Source organism: Oncorhynchus gorbuscha, linkage group LG22 (assembly GCF_021184085.1).
Source record: "Oncorhynchus gorbuscha isolate QuinsamMale2020 ecotype Even-year linkage group LG22, OgorEven_v1.0, whole genome shotgun sequence".
Taxonomy (NCBI): domain Eukaryota; kingdom Metazoa; phylum Chordata; class Actinopteri; order Salmoniformes; family Salmonidae; genus Oncorhynchus; species Oncorhynchus gorbuscha.
Genome location: NC_060194.1, coordinates 26650309 through 26660113, shown reverse-complemented (window position 1 = coordinate 26660113; position 9805 = coordinate 26650309). Strand labels below are relative to the sequence as shown.

The 9805-nt window shown below is 42.6% G+C and overlaps 1 protein-coding gene across 2 annotated transcripts in view; it reads right to left on the bottom strand.

Moving 5' to 3' along the window:
• Positions 1-613: 613 nt before the first annotated feature.
• LOC124009764 (insulin-like growth factor-binding protein 3) overlaps positions 614-9805 on the bottom strand; it is a 21286-nt gene continuing 12094 nt past the window's right edge. The window contains exon 4 of one of the 2 annotated variants that reach the window (XM_046321914.1): positions 614-841. In XM_046321914.1, coding sequence (XP_046177870.1) covers positions 764-841 — 78 coding nt within the window. In that variant the 3' untranslated portion in view covers positions 614-763. Of the gene's footprint in view, positions 842-981; positions 1652-9805 lie in introns of those variants that run through there. The other variant, XM_046321912.1, reaches the window with a different exon arrangement.

Genomic DNA, 9805 nt, shown 5'->3' with positions numbered 1-9805 from the left:
TGCCAAGTGTCATGTCTGGAGGAAAACTGGCACCATCTCTACGGTGAAGAATGGTGGTGGCAGCATTATGTTGTGGGGATGTTTTTCAGCGTCAGGGACTGGGAGAGACTAGTCACGAACGAGGGAAAGATAAACGGAGCAAAGCACAGAGAGATCCTTGATGAAAACCTGCTCCAGAGTGCTCAGGACCTCAGACTGGGGTAAAGGTTCACCTTCCAACAGGACAATGACCCTAAACACACAGCCAATACAACGCAGGAGTGGCTTCGGTACAAGTCTCTGAATGTCCTTGAGTGGCCCACCCAGAGCCCGGACTTGAACCCGATTGAACACCTCCGGAGATACCTGAAAATAGCGGTGCAGCGACACTCCCCATCCAACCTGACAGAGCTTGAGATAATCTGGAAAGAAGAATGGGAAAAACTCTCCAAATACAGGTGTGCCAAGCTTGTAGTGTCATACCCAAGAAGACTACCGAGGCTGTAATTGCTGCCAAAGGTGCTTCAACAAAGTACTGAGTGAAGGGTCTGAATACTTACGTAAATGTCATATTTCAGTTTTTTACTTTTAATAAATTAGCAAAAAAGTGTAAAAAATGTTTTTGCTTTATCATTATGGGGTATTGTGTGTAGATTGACGGAATAAACAAACAAATCTATTTTAGAATAAGACTGTAACGTAACAAAATGTGGAAAAAGTCAGGTGGTCTGAACATTTTCCGAATGCACTGTATGTTCCACTGGTGGAAGTATAGGGAATGTACTTACATGAAGATGTATATGAGTTGCATAGGGAAGATGAGAACAGTATCCAGCTCTATAGTCAACTCCCTTAAATGGTCCTGAGGAAAGGGCAGTGATGCCGCAGTGAGATACAGGTTGGACTAAAAGCTGATGTATGTATCCTCTGGCACAAAGTGGGAAGGCGTTTTATGACATTGTACTGTACTGTGCCACAGGGTGGTCACACACCAGCGGTTACATAGACACACTTGTATTTCACACACACACACACACACACACACACACACACACACACACACACACACACACACACACACACACACACACACACACAAATACATACAGTAACATATCAAACATACATAATTACTGTATATAAGTCTGTAATCATCAAGGCTAGCCCTCTGCAATGGAATTAATTATCTAATTTGTCCTTAGAAGTACTGCCCTCTGTCTATGGAGAATCCATCCACACACTGCTTACAGTGCATAGGAGCAGTACATAGCATTGGAGGGTGTGTGTTGGACACAAAGAGTGTGATTGGATGAGTCCTCTTCTCAAGCCACTCCTCCTGCCCTGCCTTCCATCCTCCTGCCCTGCCTTCCTGTTGGCCGAAGTATCATCAATGCCAGCCAACACGTCCAGGCCCAGCCATTTTGGACCCTTTTGGATCCCAATATCCTCATAGTTTTTCTGTGTGTTCATGGCTCCCTTTTCTTTCTCTCCGCCTCTCTCTCTCTCTCTCTCTCTCTCTCTCTGGTTCCTTCTTGCTGCTCAGGTCTTATTGGCTCTCAGAGTTGTAGCACTGGGTGTCTCCTCTCTCCTTCCCGTTGAAACTTGGCAATGGGTGCCCATACTTGTCGACACACCAGCAAAACCCTCGCTTTCTGCCCTTGGATGGACGGCACTGTGTGTGTGAGGGAGAGAGAGAAAGGGAGAGAAAGAAACAGAGAGAGTTACAGAGAGAGGGAGAGAGGTACAGCAAGAGAGAGTTACAGAGAGAGAGAGTTACAGAGAGAGAGAGAGTTACAGAGAGAGATAGTTACAGAGAGCGAGGGTTAGAGAGAGAGAGTTACAGAGAGAGAGGGAGAGTTACAGAGAGACAGAGTTACAGTGAGAGAGGGAGAGTTACAGCAAGAGAGAGTTACAGAGAGAAAGTTACAGAGAGTGAGAGTTAGAGAGAGAGAGTTACAGAGAGAGAGGGAGAGTTACAGAGAGAAAGTTACAGCAAGATAGTTACAGAGAGAAAGTTACAGAGAGAGAGTTACAGAGAGAGAGGGAGAGTTACAGAGAGAAAGTTACAGAGAGAAAGTTACAGAGAGTGAGAGTTAGAGAGAGAGAGTTACAGAGAGAGAGGGAGAGTTACAGAGAGACAGAGTTACAGTGAGAGAGGGAGAGAGTTACAGCAAGAGAGAGTTACAGAGAGAGAGAGAGTTAAAGAGAGAGAGAGAGTTACAGAGAGAGATAGTTACAGAGAGCGAGAGTTAGAGAGAGAGAGTTACAGAGAGAGAGGGAGAGTTACAGAGAGAAAGTTACAGCAAGATAGTTACAGAGAGAAAGTTACAGAGAGAGAGTTACAGCAAGATAGTTACAGAGAGAAAGTTACAGAGAGAGAGAGTTAGAGAGAGAGTTACAGAGAGAGAGTTACAGAGAGAGATTTACAGAGAGAAAGTTACAGAGAGAGAGTTACAGAGAGATAGTTACAGAGAGAGAGAGAGAGTTACAGAGAAAGAGAGTTACTGCGATAAAGTTAGAGAGAGAGAGAGTTACAGTGAGAGAGAGTTACAGAAAGAAAGTTACAGAGAGAAAGTTACAGAGAGAGAAGGTTACAGAGAGAGAGAATTACAGAGAGAGAGAGTTACACAGAGAGAGAGTTACAGAGAGAGAGAGTTACAGAGAGAGAGAGAGTTACAGAGAGAGGGGGAGAGAGAGAGATAGTTACAGAGAGAGAGAGAGAGTTACAGAGAGAGTGAAAGTTACAGAGAGAGATAGTTACAGAGAGAGAGAGAGAGTTACAGAGAGAGAGAGAGTAACAAAGAGAGAGATTTACAGAGAGAAAGTTACAGAGAGAAAGTTTCAGAGAGAAAGTTACACAGAGAGAGAGTTACAGAGAGAGAGAGTTACAGAGAGAGTTACAGAGAGAGAGAGAGAGAGTTACAGAGAGAGAGTTACAGAGAGAGAGAGGGTTACAGAGAGAGAGTTACAGAGAGAGAGAGAGAGAGTAACAAAGAGAGAGATTTACAGAGAGATAGTTACAGAGAGAGAGAGAATTACGGAGAGAGTTAAAGAGAGATAGTTACAGAGAGAGAGAGAATTACAGAGAGAGAGTTACAGAGAGAGAGAGTTATAGAGAGAGAGAGTTACAGAGAGAGAGCAACAGAGAGAGATTTACAGAGAGAAAGTTACAGAGAGAGAGAGAGTTACAGAGAGAGAAAGTTAGAGAGAGAGTTACAGAGAGAGAGAAAGTTACAGAGAGAGAGAGAGTTACAGAGAGAGTTACAGAAAGAGAGAGAGAGAAAGAGTTACAGAGAGAGAGAGAGTTACAGAGAGAGAGAGAGTTACACATAGAGAGAAGGTTACAGAGAGAGAGAGAGTTACAGAGAGAGAGAGTAACAAAGAGAGAGATTTACAGAGAGATAGTTACAGAGAGAGAGAGAATTACAGAGAGAGAGTTAAAGAGAGATAGTTACAGACAGAGAGAGAATTACAGAGAGAGAGTTACAGAGAGAGAGAGTTATAGAGACAGAGAGTTACAGAGAGAGAGAGAGCAACAGAGAGAGAGAGAGAGAGAGTTACAGAGAGAGAGAGAAAGTTACAGAGAGAGAGAGCTACAGAGAGAGAGAGATAGTTACAGAGAGAGAGAGATAGTTACAGAGAGAGAGATTTACAGAGAGAAAGTTACAGAGAGAAAGTTACAGAGAGGGAGTTACAGAGAGAAAGTTACAGGGAGAAAGTTACAGAGAGGGAGTTACAGAGAGAAAGTTACAGTGAGAGAGAGAGAGTTAAAGAGAGAGAGAGAGTTACAGAGAGAGAGGGAGAGAGAGAGAGTTAGAGAGATAATGCCCTTGAATTGAATTGAATTCAATTGAGAGAGTTACAGAGAGAGAGAGGGTTACAGAGAGAGAGAGTTACAGAGAGAGAGAGAGAGTAACAAAGAGAGAGATTTACAGAGAGATAGTTACAGAGAGAGAGAGAATTACGGAGAGAGTTAAAGAGAGATAGTTACAGAGAGAGAGAGAATTACAGAGAGAGAGTTACAGCGAGAGTTATAGAGAGAGAGAGTTACAGAGAGAGAGCAACAGAGAGAGATTTACAGAGAGAAAGTTACAGAGAGAGAGAGAGAGTTACAGAGAGAGAAAGTTAGAGAGAGAGTTACAGAGAGAGAGAAAGTTACAGAGAGAGAGAGAGTTACAGAGAGAGTTACAGAAAGAGAGAGAGAAAGTTACAGAGAGAGAGAACGTTACAGAGAGATAGTTACAGAGAGAAAGTTACAGAGAAAGAGAGAGTTACAGAGAGAGAGAGTTACACAGAGAGAGAGAGTTACAGAGAGAGAGAGTTACAGAGAGAGAGAGTTACAGAGAGAGAGAGAGTTACAGAGAGAGAGAGAGCAACAGAGAGAGTGAGTTACAGAGAGAGAGAAAGTTACAGAGAGAGAGAGAGCTACAGAGAGAGAGAGAGAGTTACATAGAGAGTTACACAGAGAGAGAGTTACAGAGAGAGAGAGAGAGATAGTTACAGAGAGAGATAGTTACAGAGAGAGAGATAGTTACAGAGAAAGTGAGAGTAACAGAGAGAGATTTACAAAGAGAAAATTACAGAGAGAAAGTTACAGAGAGAGTTACAGAGAGAAAGTTACAGAGAGAGATAGTTACAGAGAGAAAGGGAGAGAGAGAAAGAGTTACAGAGAGATAACGCCCTTGAATTGAATTGAATTGAGAGAGTTACAGAGAGAGCGAGAGTTACAGAGAGAGAAAGTTACAGAGAGAAAGTTACAGAGAGAGAGAGTTACAGAGAGAGAGTTACACAGAGAGCGAGAATTACAGAGAGAGAGAGTTACAGAGAGAGAGAGAGTGAGTTACAGAGAGAGAGAGAGTTACAGAGAGAGAGAAAGTTACAGAGAGATAGAGAGTTACAGAGAGAGAGAGAGTTACAGAGAAAGAGAGTTACTGCGAGAAAGTTAGAGAGAGAGAGTTACAGTGAGAGAGAGAGAGTTACAGAGAGAGAGGGAGTTACACAGAGAGAGAGAGAGAGAGTGAGTTACAGAGAGAGAGAGTTACAGAGAGAGATGAAGTTACAGAGAGAAAGTTACAGAGAGAAAGTTACAGAGAGAGAAGGTTACAGAGAGAGAGAATTACAGAGAGAGAGAGTTACACAGAGAGAGAGAGAGAGTTACAGAGAGAGAGTTACAGAGAGAGAGAGTTATAGAGAGAGGGGAGAGAGAGATAGTTACAGAGAGAGATAGAGAGCGTTACAGAGAGAGGGAGAGTTACAGAGAGAGAGAAAGTTACAGAGAGAGAGAGAGTTACAGAGAGAGAGAGAGTTACAGAGAGAGAGTTACAGAGAGAGAGAGTTACAGAGAGAGGGGGGAGAAAGAGATAGTTACAGAGAGAGAGCGAGAGTTACAGAGAGAGAGAGCTACAGAGAAAGAGAGTTACTGCGAGAAAGTTAGAGAGAGAGAGTTACAGTGAGAGGGAGAGTTACAGAGAGAGGGAGTTACAGAGAGAGAGAGTTACAGAGAGAGAGATAGTTACAGAGAGAGAGAGAGATAGTTACAGAGAGAGAGAGTAACAAAGAGAGAGATTTACAGAGAGATAGTTACAGAGAGAGAGAGAATTACAGAGAGAGAGTTAATGAGAGATAGTTACGTATAGAGAAGGTTACAGAGAGAGAGAATTACAGAGAGAGAGAGAGTTACACAGAGAGAGAGAGAGAGAGAGAGAGTTACAGAGAGAGAGTTACAGAGAGAGAGAGAGAGTTACAGAGAGAGGGGGAGAGAGAGATAGTTTCAGAGAAAGAGAGAGTTACAGAGAGAGAGAGAGTTTCAGAGAGAGAGAGTTACAGAGAGAGAGAGAGTTACAGTGAGAGGGGGAGAGAGAGATAGTTACAGAGAGAGAGCGAGAGTTACAGAGAGAGAGAGAGTTACAGAGAGTGAGAAAGTTACAGAGAGAGAGAAAGTTACAGAGAGAGAGAGAGTTACAGACAGAGTTACAGAGAGAGTGAAAGTTACAGAGAGAGATAGTTACAGAGAGAGTTAATGAGAGATAGTTACGGAGAGAGAGATAATTACAGCGAGAGAGTTACAGAGAGAGAGAGTTATAGAGAGAGAGAGTTACAGAGAGAGAGAGCAACAGAGAGAGAGAGAGAGAGAGTGAGTTACAGAGAGAGAGAGAAAGTTACAGAGAGAGAGAGAGCTACAGAGAGAGAGAGAGATAGTTACAGAGAGAGAGAGAGAGATAGTTACAGAGAGAGAGATTTACAGAGAGAAAGTTACAGAGAGAAAGTTACAGAGAGGGAGTTACAGAGAGAAAGTTATAGAGAGAGTTACAGAGAGAGAGAGAATTAAAGATAGAGTGAGTTTCACAGAAAGAGAGTTACAGAGAGAGAGACAGAGAGAGAGAGAGAGAGAGAGAGAGAGAGAGAGAGAGAGAGAGAGAGAGAGAGAGAGAGAGAGAGAGAGAGAGAGAGTTACAGAGAGAGAGGGAGAGAGAGAGAGTTAGATAGATAACACCCTTGAATTGAATTGAATTGAGAGAGTTACAGAGAGAGATAGTTATAGAGAGAAAGTTACAGAGAGAAAGTTACACAGAGAGAGTTACAGAGAGAGAGAGTAACAAAGAGAGAGAGATTTACAGAGAGATAGTTACAGAGAGAGAGAGAATTACAGAGAGAGAGTTACAGAGAGAGAGAGTTATAGAGAGAGAGAGCAACAGAGAGAGAGACAGAGAGAGAGTGAGTTACAGAGAGAGAGAAAGTTACAGAGAGAGAGAGAGCTACAGAGAGAGAGAGAGATAGTTACAGAGAGAGAGAGAGAGATAGTTACAGAGAGAGAGATTTACAGAGAGAAAGTTACAGAGAGAAAGTTACAGAGAGGGAGTTACAGAGAGAAAGTTATAGAGAGAGAGAGAGTTACAGAGAGAGAGAGAATTAAAGATAGAGTGAGTTTCACAGAAAGAGAGTTACAGAGAGAGAGAGTTACAGAGAGAGAGAGAGAGAGAGAGAGTTACAGAGAGAGAGGGAGAGAGAAAGAGTTAGATAGATAACACCCTTGAATTGAATTTAATTGAGAGAGTTACAGAGAGAGATAGTTATAGAGAGAAAGTTACAGAGAGAAAGTTACAGAGAGAGAGAGTTACAAAGAGAGAGAGAGAGTTACACAGAGAGAGAGAGTTACAGAGAGAGAGAGTTACAGAGAGAAAGTTACAGAGAGAAAGTTACAGAGAGAGAAGGTTACAGAGAGAGAGAATTACAGAGAGAGAGAGTTACACAGAGAGAGAGAGAGTTACAGAGAAAGATGGTTACTGCGAGAAAGTTAGAGAGAGAGTTACAGTGAGAGAGAGAGTTACAGAGAGAGAGGGAGTTACACAGAGGGAGAGAGAGAGAGAGAAAGAGAGAGAGGGAGAGAGAGAGAGAGAGAGAGAGAGAGAGAGAGAGAGAGAGAGAGAGAGAGAGAGAGAGAGAGAGAGAGAGAGAGAGAGAGAGAGAGAGAGAGAGAGAGAGAGAGAGTGAGTTACAGAGAGAGAGAGTTACAGAGAGAGATTAAGTTACAGAGAGAGAGAGAGCTACAGAGAGAGAGAGAGATAGTTACAGAGAGAGAGAGAGAGATAGTTACAGAGAGAGAGATTTACAGAGAGAAAGTTACAGAGAGAAAGTTACAGAGAGGGAGTTACAGAGAGAAAGTTATAGAGAGAGAGAGAGTTACAGAGAGAGAGAGAATTAAAGATAGAGTGAGTTTCACAGAAAGAGAGTTACAGAGAGAGAGAGTTACAGAGAGAGAGAGAGAGAGAGTTACAGAGAGAGAGGGAGAGAGAAAGAGTTAGATAGATAACACCCTTGAATTGAATTTAATTGAGAGAGTTACAGAGAGAGATAGTTACAGAGAGAAAGTTACAGAGAGAGAGAGTTACAGAGAGAGAGTTACACAGAGAGCGAGAATTACAGAGAGAGAGAGTTACAGAGAGAGAGAGAGTGAGTTACAGAGAGAGAGAGAGTTACAGAGAGAGAGAGTTACAGAGAGAGAGAAAGTTACAGAGAGATAGAGAGTTACAGAGAGAGAGAGAGTTACAGAGAAAGAGAGTTACTGCGAGAAAGTTAGAGAGAGAGAGTTACAGTGAGAGAGAGAGAGTTACAGAGAGAGAGGGAGTTACACAGAGAGAGAGAGAGAGAGTGAGTTACAGAGAGAGAGAGTTACAGAGAGAGATGAAGTTACAGAGAGAAAGTTACAGAGAGAAAGTTACAGAGAGAGAAGGTTACAGAGAGAGAGAATTACAGAGAGAGAGAGTTACACAGAGAGAGAGAGAGAGTTACAGAGAGAGAGTTACAGAGAGAGAGAGTTATAGAGAGAGGGGGAGAGAGATAGTTACAGAGAGAGATAGAGAGCGTTACAGAGAGAGGGAGAGTTACAGAGAGAGAGAAAGTTACAGAGAGAGAGAGAGTTACAGAGAGAGAGAGAGTTACAGAGAGAGAGTTACAGAGAGAGAGAGTTACAGAGAGAGGGGGGGAGAAAGAGATAGTTACAGAGAGAGAGCGAGAGTTACAGAGAGAGAGAGCTACAGAGAAAGAGAGTTACTGCGAGAAAGTTAGAGAGAGAGAGTTACAGTGAGAGGGAGAGTTACAGAGAGAGGGAGTTACAGAGAGAGAGAGTTACAGAGAGAGAGATAGTTACAGAGAGAGAGAGAGAGATAGTTACAGAGAGAGAGAGTAACAAAGAGAGAGATTTACAGAGAGATAGTTACAGAGAGAGAGAGAATTACAGAGAGAGAGTTAATGAGAGATAGTTACGTATAGAGAAGGTTACAGAGAGAGAGAATTACAGAGAGAGAGAGAGTTACACAGAGAGAGAGAGAGAGAGAGAGTTACAGAGAGAGAGTTACAGAGAGAGAGAGAGAGTTACAGAGAGAGGGGGAGAGAGAGATAGTTTCAGAGAAAGAGAGAGTTACAGAGAGAGAGAGAGTTTCAGAGAGAGAGAGTTACAGAGAGAGAGAGAGTTACAGTGAGAGGGGGAGAGAGAGAGATAGTTACAGAGAGAGAGCGAGAGTTACAGAGAGAGAGAGAGTTACAGAGAGTGAGAAAGTTACAGAGAGAGAGAAAGTTACAGAGAGAGAGAGAGTTACAGACAGAGTTACAGAGAGAGTGAAAGTTACAGAGAGAGATAGTTACAGAGAGAGTTAATGAGAGATAGTTACGGAGAGAGAGATAATTACAGCGAGAGAGTTACAGAGAGAGAGAGTTATAGAGAGAGAGAGTTACAGAGAGAGAGAGCAACAGAGAGAGAGAGAGAGAGAGTGAGTTACAGAGAGAGAGAGAAAGTTACAGAGAGAGAGAGCTACAGAGAGAGAGAGAGATAGTTACAGAGAGAGAGAGAGAGATAGTTACAGAGAGAGAGATTTACAGAGAGAAAGTTACAGAGAGAAAGTTACAGAGAGGGAGTTACAGAGAGAAAGTTATAGAGAGAGTTACAGAGAGAGAGAGAATTAAAGATAGAGTGAGTTTCACAGAAAGAGAGTTACAGAGAGAGAGAGTTACAGAGAGAGAGAGAGAGAGAGAGAGAGAGAGAGAGAGAGAGAGAGAGAGAGAGAGAGAGAGAGAGTTACAGAGAGAGAGGGAGAGAGAGAGAGTTAGATAGATAACACCCTTGAATTGAATTGAATTGAGAGAGTTACAGAGAGAGATAGTTATAGAGAGAAAGTTACAGAGAGAAAGTTACACAGAGAGAGAGTTACAGAGAGAGAGAGTAACAAAGAGAGAGAGATTTACAGAGAGATAGTTACAGAGAGAGAGAGAATTACAGAGAGAGAGTTACAGAGAGAGAGAGAGTTATAGAGAGAGAGAGCAACAGAGAGAG